An 18,413-nucleotide genomic window follows, 5' to 3' on the forward strand; every position below is an offset into this window, starting at 1 on the left:
GCGATCCAGTTGCGCACATGACCCAGCGCCACATTTGTAACATGGACGTGGTGTGACCGACGATCCCGGTCACATATATGATGAGAACTGCGAGATCGAGAAGAGCGAGAGCGACGATAGTGTAGCCGAGGGAGGCTGTGCTGCCTAACGAAGCGTTGTTTACACCCGTAGTACCCGAGCGGTAGAAAGTGACCAGCAGCGTCCGGAGGCTGTGGCAGCGCTTGGGACGCTCAGGGATCAGACCACACGGCGTTGTCGACTAAGGTCTCATCCCGATATCGGAGTATGTTAATACTGTGGCGCAGCGCGAATCGCACAGATCGCCATGCACCCACGCGAAGATCGAATCACTGCCACAAACCGCCTATCGCGATGCGAGAAGGATCTGCAGCCTGGTAATAGCTGCGACATTGACAGGCGCGGACGAGAACGTCTTTGATTACCGACGAAGAAGGCGCAATGCCGGCTCCGGCGGGATCTCGTCCACCAGGCGCTGGCTTCCTGTATACATACAGTGTCCGACTGAAGGCGTGATCAGTGTTAGAGCACCGATTCCTCACTATATGAAAGATCGAAACGGAGGGCATCCTACGAAGTGCGATAAGACAGAGGCTGAAGCTCATTCTTTCTCGCTGGTGATGAAGGATACAACTCACTGGCAGACAGCTTCCAGTCCTCCCCTCTGTGTCCATCATAGCTCAGGTGTGAGAGGATGGCTGCTCAAGCAACGCTTTCGAGCCTTCCACATGCAAGCTGCGGATTGGTGGGGGTGCAGAGGGGCCGCCTCATGTCTCTCAGGGTGCTGCAAGATCACGCACCGGTTTCATGCCATCGGGGAGACGTCAGCAGGTCTCGGTCCAACCGCACATTGCGGCACATCCGTCGCAGCCAGGTGCCATTGGGAAGGGCAAGAGTTCCCATATCGCTATCAGCCAATCAAGCAGCGCGCTGCATTCCCATCCCGTCTACCGCTAGTTCGGTGCATGCCCGCATTGAGTAGACGACCAGCATGAAGCCGTTATTATTGTCGACACCGAGAGAACGTGGATCATCTGTTGCAGCTGGATATCACGGAAGTCCACAGCAGACAGAGATGGGACCTCGCTGATACACGTTGCACGCAAGGTCCTGTCTGTTTTCGTATGACCGATCCGCTACCCCGAGAGCGGCAGCCGGCGGCATGACGACCTATAGACATGGGCGCGGATGGGCGGCAGATAGAGAAGGCTGAGAAGCAAGACATGCCGGAGGACATAGGGTAAGGTAGAGATCCCTGGCACAGCGCTGGCACATGCATGTGGGGATTGCTATCGGGCGTCGCACACCCAGAATTCCAAATCGCCAGTTCTGTGCAAATCCAGACCGTCATCTGCCTGTGTTCCGTCGTGGCGCTGCAGAAATCATGAATCCGAGATATGCATTGGGCAGTATCTACCCAAAAAGGTGGAAGGTATAGAGGTGCATCCGTCTCCGACTTTCGGCTGACTGCCTTTTTAGGAAGAAAAGGCTTCCAGCCCTCTTTTTCTCAGGGTAGGCGCTTGGCTTGTGCAGGCGACCTCTTCGCCGATACGTCTACGTATACTCTGCCAGAGCCCTATCCCCGAGCACCGCTGCGTTCTACCCCATGGCAAGGCGACCCACGACTTTCTCGTAGTTGATGCGCCCTTTCTGGCTGCAGGACGCCTTGCCTGGATGCCGTCCATGGTGAGATTCAGAATTCCTGTCCCACGACCTCGTCAACGTCGCGGAATATGCTATCCGACCCAGGAATCTGGAAATGCATCTGGATCATGATTGAAATAGTCTCTAGATCCGGGTTCTGAAGTTCTAGCAGACCTGGTAGATCTCGCATGTCCGGTGTCATGCAAATGTGTGTACTCCGATATCCAAATTGTTCCTGCTTACTTCTGGCAGGCCCACGTCGTCCCTTGCTTATATCCCCGCCCTAGACCTGAATGAGGAGCGAGTCCACCGATTGGCACACAAATCGGGGTGTCTAAATCTATCCACTCTCTCCGGACTGGCTCCCGGGGTCCATCAACCATACCTCATGTTCATATCCATTCCCCTCCCTGCTTAGCATCATACCCTCTTTTCATGCTATATCAAGATCCCTCGGAGCGGGTATGCATCCCTCGCCCCGACTTTCTTGTCACCCCCCCCCCCCCAAGTGCCTGCTGGCAGTCATCTGCTACCGTGCACTACGACTGAATACGATGGCTCAGCTGCTTCCGCAAAGGGCTTACGAGGGAGGGCAGGGACCTCAGCTATCAAAGTTTCTCTCTTGCTTCGATCTCGCAGACTGCCCCGCACTCGGGATAAGCCTCGAACTACTTGAACAATGTCCGTGGATTGTGCAGTCCCAACTCGTAGATGCAGACCTACCGGCGTTCCCTGGTATGGATAGCGAGAAGGCTTCAGTGCGAATTGAAGTACGAGGGCTCAGTCGTCACCTGAGTGGCCAAGTGTTGAGCAATACGTTTCGATACATAGATTCTGGGATACGAGCCGTGGGGACACCAGATGCGGATTAGAAAGGGCGGGAAACCTTTAACGATTGGCGAGGCCGCCGTCAAATTGACTGGACTCATGAAACGAGCGTGCAAAGTGAGAAATAGGCTCGGAGCGCGGCTGCGACTGTTTGCTCAAACTGAGCTTCTTTCTAGGAGCTACGCGTGCGCGATGGCGAACCTGCCTGGTGCGAAAAAATCGCGTTCAAGGATCTCTTCCTCGTTTCGCTCCACCGCGTATCCCATGCGTCGGTGCAGGTGACGCTCGCGATCGCAGCCTGAGGGCGCCGTCCGCCCGCATCGAGCTTATCGATCTTCCGTCTCTGTTAGTATGTCTCAATCCTGCCGTAAGTCACCATCTGACCATCTCTACAGTTTCGCTTTCTCGCGCTTTCCTCGCTCTGCATCTGTTTTCGACGTCATCGCATACCACTATTACCATCCAGCCCCATTAATTCCAACCTTCCATCCACACTGTCGTGTAGTACCGCATTGCACCATCGCAACTTTGTATCAGTAGTCTCTCCACGTACATCCATACGCATAGCACTTATAGTTGATGGTCGGTCTCGCGCAATTTCCGAATACACAAATCTGATCAAATACTCTTCAGGCATCGGTGCGTCGATGAATTTGCATATCGAAATAAGGTAAGCGAAGGTCTGTATTAGACTACGTTCGCGGAGTGGCAACGAGCGATCATTGAATATCGATCGATCGAGTGGAACCGCTCCGAGTCGTGGCTGGTACCGAGGCCCTACAAAACAACGTTGCCCAATAACTTCGAAGTGCGTGAAGTTCTGTTTGCTGAAGGCATGAACTTGACCGAAGGGATGCCGTCGGAAGTAGTCATCGCCGTTCACTGGAAGATCGGTGCGAAGTGACATGCTTCTTTCGACTCAACCGCAACGTTAACACTTCATTGCCAACAGCACATTGACGCCGCATGCTGGCTCCTTCTGTTACCCAGAGCTTCTCCAAAACACAACATCTAGCATTGGAAACATCTTTGGATTATGGCTACGTGTCCTCGTGCGCTGGATCGTATTCCATATATAAATATCAGGTATGTTCATAGTCGCCTTATACTCGCAAGTGTGCTCATGTTGCTGATTGAAATACAGTAGCTGCTCGTAGACCAATTCTACTTATGATCAACGTCAACAGCACATTCTACAGTCTCCGCATTGATGCTCAAGTCGAAAAGTAAATGCGCGAGTCAAGGAGTGATCCCATCTATCCACTCGCACATTAATCTTGCAAAGGGTCGTGCATGGCAGCAAGATTCCCAAATTAATCCCGTCGGCCATTGTATGTCCGCCACTAACATCTGACCACTTCCAACACACCACATTGCCGCCATTGTGTGATTGCTTCTACTATATCAGGTTCATTCGGTGGTCGTCATCAGAACCACATGTCATTGCATGACGCCGAAGGCCTGGTATCTACAGCACTAACCCATGTCCAGTCAAGTGGTCTGCTGCAAGATCCCCTTCTATCCGTTACAGGATGCGATTTGTAACCGCTCTGTTTGAAATATTTACAGCTTGTGGGAAATCATGGTCTCGTATAGCATCGCATGTCGCTTCCATTACATGGGAAGTGGCCCGGCGATCCGCTTGTCCAGAACCATCGCCCGATTGTCAGCTATAAATTGAAGGCCCAAGGTGTGTGGACAACATGACCAATAGACCCTCTATCAACTATAGCAATCATTGACAAGATTCATCGTTACTCTATTCCTTCTATTCCTGTTGGGAATGGCCATGTCTGATCCGTACCTAGCCATGCCGTATGGTCAAGCAAAGGATTCAGCTCATCGTCTCTTGCGGTATGTCTATGTCGAACGCTCCCACCTTTCTATTCGAGCTGATTTTTTCAGCTCACACTTCGAACAGATCAAGCAGGTCCGAACGGCAGAGCAATACCGGGCGACATATCATGGCCAAGAAGAGGCGGAGACAAAGACACTTTGCTCCATGTGTGGGGCAACCGATGCCGGACGGAGGCTCGTCGTAGCCCTTGATGGAACTTCCAATCAGTTCGGCTCTAAGGTAGTTCACCTTTATATTCCTGAACTCATATCCTAATAACATCATAATAACGTATCAGAACTCCAACGTTGTCGAGCTATACGCTCGGATAGAGAAGGTCGACAATCAACTCACTTACTATAATAGCGGAATAGGGACTTATGCGAATATGGCGTCTACGTCGTGGTGGAGACTTACAAAGAGATATCTCAGGAGCTGGAGAGAAGTCATGATTGGATGGTGATTTGGATCATCTAGAACTGTGGAGCCCGTTTGACGGTCTGCACAGGGACTTCGAAAAGCCTATTCTGGCAGCATACCGCTGGTTGTCGGAGCACTACAGGCCGGGAGATCAGATATTTCTTTTCGGTTGGTGCTGAACTCTTGCCGGCATTGATACGCTCACATAATCAACAGGGTTCTCACGCGGTGCATATCAAGCCAGGATTCTATCCGGGATGATAGAAGTGGTAGGGCAACAGAAGCATATAATCAACAACACCTGACACTGTTTCCACTGCGAAGGTCGGTCTGATCCAAGCCGGAAACGAGGAACAGATACCTTTGTATGTCTTAAGATCTTGCAAATGTGGCCTCTCTTCATTTGCAATGGCACAGTGCATTCGAACTATACGCCGCCTCTGCCGAGGATTCAAAATTGTGCGTTTCCCGTGTTCATGAATCCTTTTGATGCTTTACCATTATGCATAGGACACATATCGGGCTTGGGAACCGCGGTCTCTCCGCAAGGCAGAAAAATATTATCGAAGAGGAACGAAACAGGTTACAAAAGAACCGACAGCGGGCAAGTGTCTTCAAAAAAGCATTTTCACGCGACGGAGTGAAGGTCCATTTCGTTGGCGTGTGGTATGCTTTGTACATTAATAGCATACTGAACAATGCTGATTTTGCTATCTTAGGGATACAGTCTCGTCCATCGGCGTGTTCCGCTCCTCAAAGGATCTGCCAAAAACGCACACGACCGATCACGTCTGTTACTTCCGACATGCCTTGGCACTGGATGAACGAAGGGTCAAGTACTCACCGGAAGATGTCTGTCGCTCTGCGTATATCAGAGCCGGGCGCAGTGAAGGGCCTCACACAGATACGCCAGTCAGGTGTGTATCATGAGAGAGTGGAACAGTGATCAGACATAGACTTAATGGACACTCACTTCCTTGCTTGCCTCCAGTCACCTATCATATCCTCAGGATGAGGAACAGATTGACAGAGTCAAGGAAGTGTGGTTTCCCGGGTGCCATTCCGATGTGTCCGTCCTCCTTTCATTTGTTGTGTCTTTGTCGCGGCGTGACTTAAAGCATTTCTTAGGGGAGGAGGAAACGAACCGAACATGAAACTATCGCTAAAAAGACCTCCAGCGATATGGATGGCAAATGAGGCGCAGGCAAAAGGACTTATTCTATCAGCACCGGACGGTGGTTGGGATCAAGAGCGCATCCACACAGATTTGCTGCCAAAGGAATCCCTGAGGGGAAAATGGTGGGTCCTTGAGCTCATTCCTTACTTGAGTCGATCCGAGGACTTCCCAGCTCCCCAACCACGGTAAGCCACAGTTTGACGAGTATTACGTGCTCTCATGCCCTTCGATAGTATCATACCGCACCTCGGCGCCCACCGCTTTATTTATCCTGGTCAAAAGATTCATCTATCCGTCACGCTTCAGCATGATTACTCTCCGAAAGCGCAATTCTTACCTGAATATGCGAAACGCTCGTGGCAGGAAATCATTGGTAGTTATATACTCGATTCAGAAGGTGCAGGCGAGAACTTGGTTCTTCTGCGAGAGTCGGCGATTCTGCGAGATTCGAGTCTGTCGCGGGACATCTTTGAGTTGGATTTTTACGACATTACTGTGGCAAAGACATTCGTACGACAACTATATTCGACAGACACAAACTCGATCAAGAGAGGCCTTGATGCAATATCACTATTTGTTCACAACTGTGCGTCCCTTATACTGCTATCGCAGAGCATGTCGGAACTTACTCGATCCATGTAGCCTCCTGGACTTCCGCAATTACCCAAGCGGACGATCACATCGGTTTACGCCTATTTGCAATTCTCAGCGACAGAGAAAGCCCAGAGGCAATGTCTAATGCTGCACTCGATACTGTGATGCAGCTCGCTGATCATGGTGAGATTCCCCGCCAAAGAGATACACGCAGCCAGGACTTATTGTGAACTTGCTACAGAATATGGGAAGGCTATTCTGTGGGAAGATGATATACCTGCTCGCCTAGCAACCCTTATCGACAAGTCGGAGATTTGCACACCATCATTCAAATCAAAGCTTATACAGGCGTTTTTGCTTCTGTACACGGACAGAAAGGTTGTTCCAGAATGCGAGATCTCGGTCGAAACCGAGGGCATAGTAGTCTCCTCTTTATGCACGGAGCATGTTCAATTGGCTGTTTCCGCATTGTTCGTTTTTGTGACAAAATGCGGTGAGCACGGGTTTCCGTCAATACAACTCCTATCAGGACTTATAACTAGAATCTAGGGTACAATCTGGATATCGCTTTGGATAAAATATCCTTGTTTCTCGCGGATGATTCCGTTTCTCTCAATATCAGACTGCTGGCGGTTGCACAGCTGTCCAGTGATATTCAGCACGGTGAAGGGTCTTTCTTTGTGCGCAGGAACATCCTAACATTCTCTCAGTCTATGATCATTTTGCTCCACGGTATTACGGTCCAGGCGCAATAGAAAAGCTCATGCGTGCCCTGCTGTACCTTTTTGATAAACAGTACAAACAAGCAATAGACTTCACACTGCACAAGATACCCAGCTATCCCAAACTACATTGTGCGTCAATCGCCTTATGAGTACTCATCCCTTTAATTTACCACCAGGTCTCATTGTTAGCTCCCGAATACAGCAACGTCATGTGGAAATCGTCAAGGGACCACGGACGCAACGCTGGCATGTCTCGCAAGGGAGCATCCTCCTGTATTTCTATGCCATTTACGAGTTAAGGCCTTTGGTGACAATTCGTATCATAGTGATAGAAAACCAAGCAGACTTTCTGGAGGTTCTTCTTGCTGAAGCGGGTTTCACTTTGAGAAGGGTCGTGGATACCGTGGACACCGCGCACAGTACGTATAATTAATACCGACCTATCTGCAGGCACAATGCTGATTGGGAAAAAAATCATAGGACCCGCCGTCAATACCTTGATTAGCAAAATATTCACGAAGAACGCGGTGCCCGACTATGCTTCCTTCATGAATCTCCATAACCCGAACCATGAATTTGGTACGTGGCCGTACGTAGCGACCGTGCGATGTTTAGAGTGATAGTCGCAGACACTCACGTCAAGCGTCGTTTTGAATCAGGTACAGGCAGTCGCACATACCATCCGGACTTCCTTTTTTGGTTGTACCAGAAATCTCGCGAAGCGTTACGCGAGTCATGCTCCACAATTCTTTCTGTGCTGAGCCAGATAGCACGTGGAGAAGGCGAGGCATCATCAACCCATTGTCGTTTGCAAGATGTTGAAGACTGATTTGAATGCAGATACCCTAATAAACAATCCAACGAATGCTTCTTTCTCCAAATTCATACGAACTGCTTTCCATGAGCTGGGGGCGTCTAACATTGAGCACACATTCGGCGAGGTTGATGTACTACTGTGGGCGTCACTGTTCTGTACGTTGTGTGTTCACTTAGTTCTAATGTTAACTAACGTAATTATATTTGTAGTTTCGTCTTTGGAAAGACCAGTGAAGCTTGATTATCTACAACTCATTGTCAGCACATTCAGTACCAAGGGCTTCGAAATCACGGTCGATGCATTCCATTTGGTTCTACGTTTACGTCATCTCAGTATGCACTTCATAAAAATCCGCTGTCAGGTCTGAATGCATGGTGTTTGATTAATAGAGGACATTCGTGAGCGGATTTGCACGCGACTTGAATTCACTCAACAGCTTGCAAAACTCGTTGAAGGCGGCGGATCTACGGCGCGGTATTTTGTGTCAACATTCTCTCATTTTATGGAGTACGGTGCGTTGGAGTAATGGGTAAAAATCTCTGTGCATCTCACCTAGCGATGTGATGTTACTCTCTAGACCACTTACGTCAGAATAAACACTGGATGGACGTTCTTGATGTCATATGTAACCAGTTTCCCAAGGGTGCTACTGAAACGCAGGTAGTTGCTACCAGTACTCTCATACGGCTAGCGGGAACACATGGTCCGTGGCAATGTCTTTTTGCATACTTGAAAATCTTACTGAGAACTTCGCGAGTAGACGATATTCGCGACCGAATCCTTGCAAGTGGTCTGATCGATGCCATGAGACAATTTGTCAGCGGGTCATGTTCGGATCTTGTCGTCTCGAGCTTGGTCAAATCTGAAGCAATACACAACGGTATACACTGTCTCGCTCTCGCTTAACGCAATTTATACATCTCGCATAGATCGTGTTCGCCAAGAGCTGCGCAGCGCGGGGTTCATACGCGCACTTTCGAGGTCCTTGCAATTGAAGATGAATCGACATACTGAAGTTGGGGCATGCGTTGATTTGCTGCATAGTCTGATGCAATTTGGGGCGCATGGTATGTTTATTACACTCTCGAATGCACGCAATATGCGACTGATAGTACATCAGAGGATTCAACTCCAGACATCCTACAGGACAGTGTACTCAATGCCCCCATGACTATTTTGGAAGGCACAAACGTAGAACTATGGGGGACGGCTTCGATGGTGCTGGAGACCTTCGCTCGATCCTGTGCGTGCAGTACTTGTGCCTCTTTCCAACCTAGACTTCATGGTACTTTTCTGTAGCTGGGCTTCGTGATCAGATGTTGAAACGGAACTCCGTGGATTGGCTACTCGACCTAACTTCTCAGCCGAAGAGAGTCGTTACAGGCTCACTACTTCGGATAGTGGGAGTTCTCACTGAATATGGTGAGTCTGACACTTCGAAGCGGTAAGGTAGCTAACTCCCGCTCCAGATGACGGTCGCGTCGCTCTGGCCAAAACCGCTCGGAGGATGGAATTAGTATCCCGGGTGCAAGAGATTGCTAATGACGCTGCGGAACCGGAAAGTATCCGTCAGCAGGCAGGCACTGTGCTTTCACGATTGGAGCAACTGAAGGTGGCTTCAACAAACTTGTTCATTACTCTTCTCTCGCTGACCACTCCCCGGACACGGCCCGCAGCCCGCGATCGAAGGATGATAGAAGCCCTAACTGTAAATGATGCTATTTAATCAGATGCAGTATGGATAAATGGACTGTACATATGTAGCACCCAAGCATTGGGAGCGTTCCAGGCTCGGGACTGCCATACATGGTCTGAGTATGGTTCAACGTCAATAAGATTAACATAAAAAGACACGTGCACATGCGAGGATTAGGTTAGTGTAGCGCTTGCGAACATTTGCACTAATTTGCACTAATACACGGTCACGATAAGTGCAGACAAAAATCATTTCGCATACCCTTTGAGCCGTTAACTAAGTGGCATCCACGAGAGGCTGAGGAAGCAATGCGGTCTTCGGCAGAATCTTGAACCATATCAACACTGTCTTGCTGCAGTGTTCAATAGGACACTTCAACAAGGTGCAATTGGTCTTCAATGTCTGGAGGACAGACGTTGAGCTGTGAAGCTTGAGGTACGAAATGAAAGTCAAGATCACCAGCGACCCGCTAACTCGTTCTCTGTTCGCTGGAGAAGTTGAGGATGTAGCGTTTGCAGTCCATCCTTGTAGATGCATACGCTACATCACTCGAAACACACGAGAATGACTGCCCAGAACGTGCTTTAGACAATCCTTACGCGAGCTGTGGCTTGATAGAGAAATATGAGGAAGGAATGAGTCGTGCTTTCATTTACGATTGAACAGTTAAAGTTTCATATGGAACCTCAACGCGGGAATGAGGATGTTACTGATTTCTGGGCCCGGTGGACCTGTCCTGATATAATTTATGTGAATATCAATCAGGGTACTGATTTTGGACTGCCACCTGAGAAGTTCACAACGGCAACTGTTGAATCCTACAGTCGAGCAAACAAGGGTATACTAATGGCCTCGCATTCGAATCAATGCGATATTATATACATCACAGCAGTACAATTGCATTCTGCGCAGCTACACAATATATACCATGAGCTCCGAGAGCTGCTGTGAGCATAGGTCATAATCCACATCTAGCGGACGCCGGCTTCCCTCAAGCAAACGCGGACGCGCTAGCAGAGTCGGCGCTAGAGACTGCAGAAGAGGCTACGGCAGCGGCACTGTCCGTCGCGCTGGCTGCAGCGGCGGCCGCGGAAGCGTCAACAGACGACGCTGCGTCAGTCGCGGACGCGTCAGCCGACAATGCAATATCGGTGGCAGAGGCCGCGGCGGCGGATGCGACATCGGTGGCAGAAGCAGCAGCCGACGAGGCAGCGTCTGTCGCGCTCGCGAGGGCGGAGCTAGCCGCAGCCGAGTCGGTCGCAACGGCGGAGCCAGCCGCAGCGGTGCCTGTGGCGATTGCGGAAGACGCGCCGCCTGCACCGACGGTTACAGTCACAGTGACGGTGCAGTCAGCGCCAGATGCAGCACCAGACACATCAGTGCCGTTCGCGGTGCCAGAGGCTACACTCGACGCAGCGGCGGTCGCGGAGGCTGCGGTGGAGTTGAGGTCGGTGGAATTGGAGGCCTGCGCGCCCGCGCCGCTGTCCGTGCTGTTACCATTGCCATCCTTGTGGTCCTTGCCGTGGTGGCGCTCAGCGAGGAACGGGCCGGTAGAGGTTGAGGTCGAGTTATCGGCGCCGCCGCTCAGGGGGTCGGAAGACATGGAGCCGGAGGACATGGAGCCGGAGCTGTTCGAAGGGTTCGGGGAATCCGAGGAGCCGGACACGGAGGTGGCGGAGGGGAGGGCGGCAGACGCGTCGGTGGCAGACACAGCACTGGAGGCGTCGAATGCTGCAGCGCTGGCAACTGCTGTAGCATTCGCATTAGACGAGCCAGCGTCAGTGGCGGAAGGGAACACATCGCTTGCAGAACCAGTGGGCAGGGCGACGGTAGCGGTGGCCGACACGCCATCAGCGGTCGAGGGCGCGTCCCCGCTGGTCGAGTTGTCGCCCGAGCCCGAGGACACACCCGTTGGGAGGGACGCAACCGAATCGGTTAGAGACGCCGCGATGCCGGTGGGGTCGGCAGTCGAGTTGTCCACGGAGGTCGCCGTCGGGAGCGCAGTGTCTGTGCCGAGGACGGAGCTCACGACGCCGCTGGCAGTCGCATTGCCCGACGACGAGCCGGATGACGAAGTAGAGTTCGAGCCATCACCAGTGAGCCCGCCGCTGACGCCAGCAGCCTCGAGGCGCTCGAGTGCGTCCTCAAGAACATCACATGCGATGCTTGTGCCGGCCTTGTTGACGAGCGGGAGCGCGACGCAAGTCGTGTTTCCTGCACAGGCGGTTGTCTGCCAAGCGCCGCTGACGCACTGGGCGAAGGCGGAGGAGACGCAGGCCTGCTGTCCCTCTGCGCAGAATGAGACAATGTAGAAAAGGTAAGGAGTAGGCAAGCGTACCACTGCAGGAGGATGACGATGCCAAGGAAGCGAACTGCGCGTTGAGCTTCTGGGCATCAAGAGCATTCTGCTTCTGGAAGTCTGTTGGAGCCGCATGTATGGGCGCAAGAAGCGCGAGGGAGGCGAGGGAGATGAGGGCCAGACGAGACATGTTGCTCAGAGGATACGGGGCGAGAGTGCAAAGCAGCTGGTGTAAGGAGAGGATGGTGAACGAGTGCGGGTCCGAAGCTCGAGAGGGAGTTCGTGTCGGGTACGAGACGAAAGCGAGGACAATCAGACAAACGACAAATCAAGTCGTCAAGAGCTCCCGGCTCTGTAGTTTCGCAGAGAGATGCGATGTTAACGTACCGGGGCTGGGTGCACGGCCTATATACCTTCAGGAAGCGATACAATACAGCGCTGGCCACTGACCGCAGCAGCCGCTGGGACGCTTCGCGCGGAGCTGGTTGCGATGGTCTACATAGCGAGGTGGGGCTTGTTGGAGCCGCTTGTATTAGCAGAGCGGTCGGCCATTGTACCCCAGATGTTTGCCGAACCGATGCAGAGGCTTGGCTCCTTCCGCGCAAACAAGCGCACATACCTTCGTGGAGCATGCGCAGTCCGTTAGCCTATGGCAGAATCAATCCGACTGCTTCTACAAAAACGAAGCTCATTGTCTTCGCAACGACACATGCAACATCAAAGCTGTTCGTTGCTGCGCTCGAAGAAAGCAAGGGATAATTGTTGCTTCTGTAAGAAGTGTTGTAAAACACTTGAAGGGAGTAAATACTCTCGGCATTCTCCGGGCTGTGTGAACTTGCTTTGATCAAATCGATGAAGTCATCAGCTCACCTGCGACATGCACAACCGGTCTCCCACAGTGTGGTTGACGTGATCGTTAGACAACAACCAAAGAGACGGGAGACGACATACCGCAACAGGGGAGGACTGCGTCGCGTGTTGCCTTGGACGCAAACGTCTCCATGCAACAGAAATAAGAGTGCGGATACGGTGGGTCTGGGCACGAGACCACAGAGGCATTGCAAGGGGAAGTACTTAGTCGACTGTGGATGGTCAGACATAGTCCTTTTCAGGACGTGTTGAGATGTATATTTCTCCATATGGCATAACACCTGCCCATCTTGTCGATGATACCTCAACACTCGCGACATGCGCGAGACATGCCCTGCACTCCGACGTCACAAGAACGTTCAGTAGCAAGGGTGTGATGCGAATAAACGAGCTTTCGGAAGAAGCATAATCTTCCTCGTCTTGTGCCTGCAGTGACATCCACGTTTATCGTCCGCGACATACACGTTACGCGGAAGTGATGCTAACGGCTCTTGATCTTGACTTTCGCCTATACAGAGCTCATCGCCACACGATGTACCAGGGAAAGCGCACATCACACGAAAGCGTTTGTCCTGGCTGAAGGAATGGCACAGCGGTCGTTGCCAACACCTGAATAAATGGGCTACTTATAGGACGCTACACGTATATTACGAGAAAATAGAGTTTGAGCTATCTGCGGAAATGTCCGAAACGTTATGGCGATCTGTGGCGAGACGCCACAATTTCCATCATAGGCGATCTCAAACTAGAGCCGGAAGCGTTTGTTTGTCATATATTGATACTGTGCACATTCGTACTTAGATGCCATGTAAGATGGCTCTCTTCTGTCGTGGCTTTTGCGGCACATATATAGCGATCTCGACTCTTGACCACGACCAAATCGGAATCAATCACAATCACTTCTCCATCCTGTCTCATGTGAGCAAATGCGGCCGTCCGACCCCAGGCATCGCTCCCGGCGGGTTCGGATTTCAAGTTACACGCACCCCCTCGTTCTCTTGCCGCTTCACGCGCGTGCGTTAACGTCAATACAGGACTGGCTGGCCCTCTCGTCGACGCTCACTACAACGCATGAGGATGCGACCCCATACGTTCACACAATTGGGGGGAGGTTTATGCGACATAGAAGTCTCATATGTAAGCTATTTGACGCGCTGTATGCGCGTCGTTTTCCTATCCTACTGTTCAATCCAACGACTCTGACGTGTTTTTCTCATCAATACATAATTCTTCGATGGGGTGAACATAGCGTACCAACACTCGGACGAGTCTGGGCACGACCGCCAAGACGTGACTGGGCGCGTCGCGTCAGAATGACTCGTGTAAAGGTCACGTGTGACGCGCCTCATGGGTACCTAGGGCGCTCGGTATTTCCCAAACCGGTCAATCACTTCGGGGTAGTTAAATTCTCGATGCTGCGCCTTTTGACTCGCCCCATTCGCTCCGCCGCCCCCATCGCTCGCAGAACGATGGCCTCCATCCCCGACTTCGTATGTCTTATTTTTCCGTTTGTTCTCGAAGGCTCTGGTTGACCTGTGCGACAGAACAAGGCGCTGTACGCCCCTCTCGCCGAGGTGGACCCCGAGGTGCAGAACATCATCGACAAGGAGACATGGAGGCAGTTCTCTGGGCTCGAACTCATCGCTTCGGAGGTGCGCCATTGATTTCCTGTTGTGTAGACAACATTATTGACGATGACATGGCAGAACCTGACCAGCCGGGCGACGATGGAGGCCAACGGCTCCATTCTCACAAACAAGTACTCGGAGGGCCTTCCTTCTGCGCGGTATTACGGCGGAAACGAGTGGATTGACGAGTTGGAGGTCCTCTGCCAGCAGCGTGCGCTCCAGGCGTTCCACCTTGACTCCGCCAAGTGGGGCGTCAATGTGCAGCCGTACTCGGGCAGTGTATGCATTCCCCCTATGTTCCGCAACGTTTGCTGATATGTATTATCCCACTAGACTGCAAAGTATGCATTCCACACAACGCTGTAACTTGCCGCTAATGGTCCTGCAGCTTTGCCGCTCTAACGGCGCTCCTCCAGCCCCAGGATCGACTGATGGGTCTCGGGCTGCCCGACGGCGGTCACCTGACGCACGGCTACTATGTACGTCCTATTCTCGGATGGCCGCGCTTGCTCTTCCGTTCCGCCACCTCAAGGCATCGGGGGCGCCCGTGTCCTGTTGATCTAGAGACTAATGTGGATAATTATAGACCGCCAAGAAGAAGATGACTGCTTCGTCGATCTACTTCCAGTCGCTTCCGTATGGGCTTGACGCGGCGACGCAGCTGATCGACTACAAGAACCTTGCCTCGCAGGCGAAGATCTTCAAGCCGCAGCTGCTCATCTGTGGTGCGTCGGCGTACCCGCGCGATTGGGACTACGCGGCGCTGCGTGCCATTGCGGACGAACATGGCGCGTTCCTCATGGCGGACATCGCACACACGAGCGGTCTGGTTGCCGCTGGTGAGCTCGCGGACCCATTCGAGTACTGTGACGTTGTCACCACTACGACGTATGCGTTTGATGTGTGTTCCGGAACCGAGCTGACTGTCAGCTTAAACAGGCACAAGACACTTCGCGGTCCCCGTGCCGGTCTGATCTTCTTCAGGAAGGACAGCGAGAAGGCGAAGGGCCTTGAGAAGCGCGTGAACGATGCGGTGTTCCCTGCTTGCCAGGGTGGTCCACACAACAACGTACGCATTAACCAAGTTCTATTTGAGTGTCAATAACCTCTACATCCCGTAGACAATTGCTGGTATCGCAACTGCGCTCCTGCAAGCTTGCCAGCCGACGTGGAAGGCGTATGCTAAGCAGGTCATTGCAAACGCTAAGGCACTCGGCGAGGAGCTCGTTGCGCAGGGCTACAAGCTCCAGACCCAGGGCACAGACAACCACCTTGTCCTATGGGACCTGCGCCCGCTCGGCCTGACGGGTAGCAAGCTTGAGAAGCTGTGCGACCTGGTCGGCATCACCATCAACAGTGCGTGCCCTTGCCCTGCCTTTCCCTTCACGCATAGCTCACGTGTAAACTCAGAAAACGCCGTCTCTGGTGACGCGTCTGCGCAGGTTCCGGGAGGTATTCGTCTCGGAACGTCTGCGCTCACGTCGCGTAACATGCTCGAGGCGGACGTCCGCGTCGTCGCAGACTTCCTGCATCGCGCGGTGCAACTCGCGCTGGTGCTGCAGAAGGAGGCCGGCAGCAAGCTGCTCAAGGACTTCGTGCGCGTGGCGTCAGTCGAGGAAGAAGGCAAGGAGGGTGCGCGCAAGGTCCGCGAGCTCCGACGTGAGGTCCGCGCGTTTGCGCGACGCTGGCCGGTGCCTGGTGTGGACGTCTCGGCGCTTAAGCGCCCCGCCGGGATCGAAGAGGATGATTAGGTTATTTAGAAGGCGCTTATACGGGACCGAGTTCATGGAGAGGGTCGATATGAGGGGACATGCTAGATTTTGAAAATAGGCGGACTTCAACATGGTCCGGCCCATCCGGGCATTTCAACATTGTCTGGTTGTAGATGTATACTAAAGACCTTCATCAGGTGTATTCATAGTGGTTTCTTAGTTTCGGCCGGGGTATGGGCATACTACCAGCGTCTGCGTCGAATGACGGAAGTGGCTCAGTGGCTCGTGAAGTTTGAACCTTGCACAATGCCGAACGCTCCACAATATCGACCCTAAATGCGGACATGTTCGTCTTGAGGCCCGCGCGGCGTTGACCGGTTCCAATAGTCACATAACAGACGCCTTTCCGGGTCTATGAGTCAGACAAACCCTGAATGAGTCATAATGATACAGCAACACAATTAGATATAAAATAGCACGAATCGAACTCAAACTTGGATGACGAGGATAGGTTGAATGCTAGCGTGCGAGACACGCCGTACTCCAGCGAGAAAGATCTGTTCGAAAGTAATTCCGTCCGCGCCCAACTTCCACCCGCTGTATGCACATTCTTGCCGAGAGAGGTGCTGCTGTACGACTCAGGAACTGTAAGAAATATATGCTAACACACGCACGTTGTACGCGCGGTGTATCTCGGTGGCCAGCGCTTTTGCCGCCTGTTCGATTGTGAACGGCGTGGTTGTCCGATGTCCTGTGCGTACCCTCATCTGATGGGTCCATTCGGTATATCCCGGTATCTGTTGGAAAGGTGAGCTATCACTCCATACCTCGGAGTGAAACGCTCACCAGGATGCGGACAGATACCTTGACGCTGTCCATTCCAGGCAGTGCACGCTGCTGGGCGTCTCGCAGCCAGACGGCCAAAGAGCCATCCAGCAGGAGAGAGTGTACTGGCACCCCTTCGAAGGGTGCGCCGGGGAGACCGAAGAGCGCGAGAGTGGAGGTGCCGAACGGTCGCGAACCGGGTGCAGTGTACTCCAACTGTTGGAGGAGAACCTGGTCCATCTGAAAGTCGGAAGAAATGACGGTCAATGAACGGCAATCAGAGGCGGGAATAAAGTGCATACGATTGTCTTGTGTAGACGAAGGATGTTGGAAGGTCTAAGTGCGGGATGGATAATCACTCGTCGAGTGACTTGTTTACATTTATAGGATCCAATCCGCATGTCTCCATCCGTGGCAGCACATTACATGAGGACACAGTAGGATATCGGCCGGTGGCCGTGGCGTCACAGAATGGCTTACACGCTCCGTATTCATGAGGCGCTACTTTGCGATTTTCGAGGAGGCGCTTCTCCGAGGACGTGAGCGCCTCTGGAATGGTTAGCTAAGATCTGAACAGGCTGCGTATCTGTCATTGTAATCTTTGGGCATTGCCACATATTTATCTCGCGTGCTCCCTGGTACGAATTACGAATCGCCGAGAATGGACAGCTGCCCGTCAAATAATGTAATCTAGAACGTAGTAAGCGGATCATAGAGAATGCGCCGGACGTACGAGCTTAGCATTGAGGACGGCATTCGAGCGATGAGGGATCCCAGGTTCTTACCGACTGAGATCCATGACCTTGCTGCAGCAAGCCAAACCGGTCGTTTGACCACTACGTGCAGCGTGAATGTTTACAGGTATTGACGCTAGCGGACGGGGTCTAATGCTGTAGTAACGCTGAAATCTAATGATGTTCGCCATCTGACGCCTTATCAGGCGCCTTGGTCTCGCAGCTATCCGTTTATATTCCACATCCCAATACGGCTGATGAAACTGGGATGCGGGCCGGGGATGAAACGTATGAGTACTATGTAGACAGCGGCGCCTTAGGCGGTACAGTGTTAAAGTTCGTCCGAGACCCGAAGCGAGAACGATCAACGAAGATATATCGCGTTTGTCTGAGCTCTGTCAAACGCGTAAGGAACGCGCGGAGCCCATTGCTAAGAGCTACCGGAGGCTCGTTCACACTCTACATGTACCTACGCTGTATGGAGTATAAACCCGTCGATTTAAAAAAAACGCGTAAGGAACATACAGGACGGCTCGCGCAAAGTCTGCGAGGTACTACAAACAATGCCAAATACGGTGGCATGCGCTCG

General features: G+C 52.3%; 4 protein-coding genes across 4 annotated transcripts; 2 read left to right on the forward strand and 2 right to left on the reverse strand.

The window, feature by feature from the left end:
• Positions 1-2,216: 2,216 nt before the first annotated feature.
• Positions 2,217-10,183, forward strand: POSPLADRAFT_1045843 (hypothetical protein; the record flags this gene model as incomplete). The annotated part of the gene is made up of 34 exons (XM_024478874.1): positions 2,217-2,432; positions 2,494-2,607; positions 2,667-2,768; positions 2,841-2,857; positions 3,124-3,160; positions 3,182-3,383; positions 3,678-3,821; positions 3,899-3,954; positions 4,087-4,180; positions 4,299-4,344; positions 4,396-4,567; positions 4,626-4,786; positions 4,836-4,915; positions 4,964-5,016; positions 5,072-5,112; positions 5,165-5,206; positions 5,258-5,413; positions 5,467-5,664; positions 5,739-5,816; positions 5,876-6,109; positions 6,158-6,510; positions 6,567-6,701; positions 6,760-6,938; positions 7,207-7,372; positions 7,420-7,662; positions 7,694-7,822; positions 8,084-8,215; positions 8,270-8,352; positions 8,497-8,572; positions 8,638-8,763; positions 8,990-9,127; positions 9,181-9,303; positions 9,360-9,482; positions 10,125-10,183. 34 exons carry the CDS (start codon positions 2,217-2,219, stop codon positions 10,181-10,183), a joined length of 4,308 nt encoding a protein of 1,435 aa, XP_024340318.1.
• Positions 10,184-10,747: 564 nt separating this feature from the next.
• Positions 10,748-12,245, reverse strand: POSPLADRAFT_1045844 (hypothetical protein; the record flags this gene model as incomplete). Its single annotated transcript, XM_024478875.1, has 2 exons — positions 10,748-12,045; positions 12,095-12,245. The coding sequence occupies 2 exons, from the start codon at positions 12,243-12,245 to the stop codon at positions 10,748-10,750; spliced, it is 1,449 nt and encodes a 482-aa protein (XP_024340319.1).
• Positions 12,246-14,379: 2,134 nt separating this feature from the next.
• On the forward strand, positions 14,380-16,483 carry POSPLADRAFT_1039574 (hypothetical protein). The gene is made up of 9 exons (XM_024477566.1): positions 14,380-14,415; positions 14,470-14,577; positions 14,632-14,832; positions 14,887-14,894; positions 14,942-15,032; positions 15,140-15,441; positions 15,493-15,622; positions 15,675-15,909; positions 15,964-16,483. Exons 1-9 carry the CDS (start codon positions 14,395-14,397, stop codon positions 16,302-16,304), a joined length of 1,437 nt encoding a protein of 478 aa, XP_024340320.1. The 5' UTR covers positions 14,380-14,394; the 3' UTR covers positions 16,305-16,483.
• A 270-nt stretch (positions 16,484-16,753) lies between these two features.
• POSPLADRAFT_1138892 (hypothetical protein) lies at positions 16,754-17,330 on the reverse strand (the record flags this gene model as incomplete). The annotated part of the gene is made up of 3 exons (XM_024484960.1): positions 16,754-16,891; positions 16,940-17,062; positions 17,112-17,330. 3 exons carry the CDS (start codon positions 17,328-17,330, stop codon positions 16,754-16,756), a joined length of 480 nt encoding a protein of 159 aa, XP_024340321.1.
• Between the last annotated feature and the right edge of the window lie 1,083 nt (positions 17,331-18,413).

Source organism: Postia placenta (assembly GCF_002117355.1).
Source record: "Postia placenta MAD-698-R-SB12 unplaced genomic scaffold POSPLAscaffold_5, whole genome shotgun sequence".
Lineage (NCBI taxonomy): Eukaryota > Fungi > Basidiomycota > Agaricomycetes > Polyporales > Adustoporiaceae > Rhodonia > Rhodonia placenta.

Excerpts from the sequence above, each read along its gene's own strand:
- POSPLADRAFT_1039574 (XM_024477566.1), top strand. The coding sequence starts at position 14,395 with ATGGCCTCCATCCCCGACTTC. Across the intron at positions 14,578-14,631 it reads TCGAACTCATCGCTTCGGAG|AACCTGACCAGCCGGGCGAC; the intron begins GTGCGCCATTGA and ends ATGACATGGCAG. Across the intron at positions 15,623-15,674 it reads AGGGTGGTCCACACAACAAC|ACAATTGCTGGTATCGCAAC; the intron begins GTACGCATTAAC and ends TACATCCCGTAG.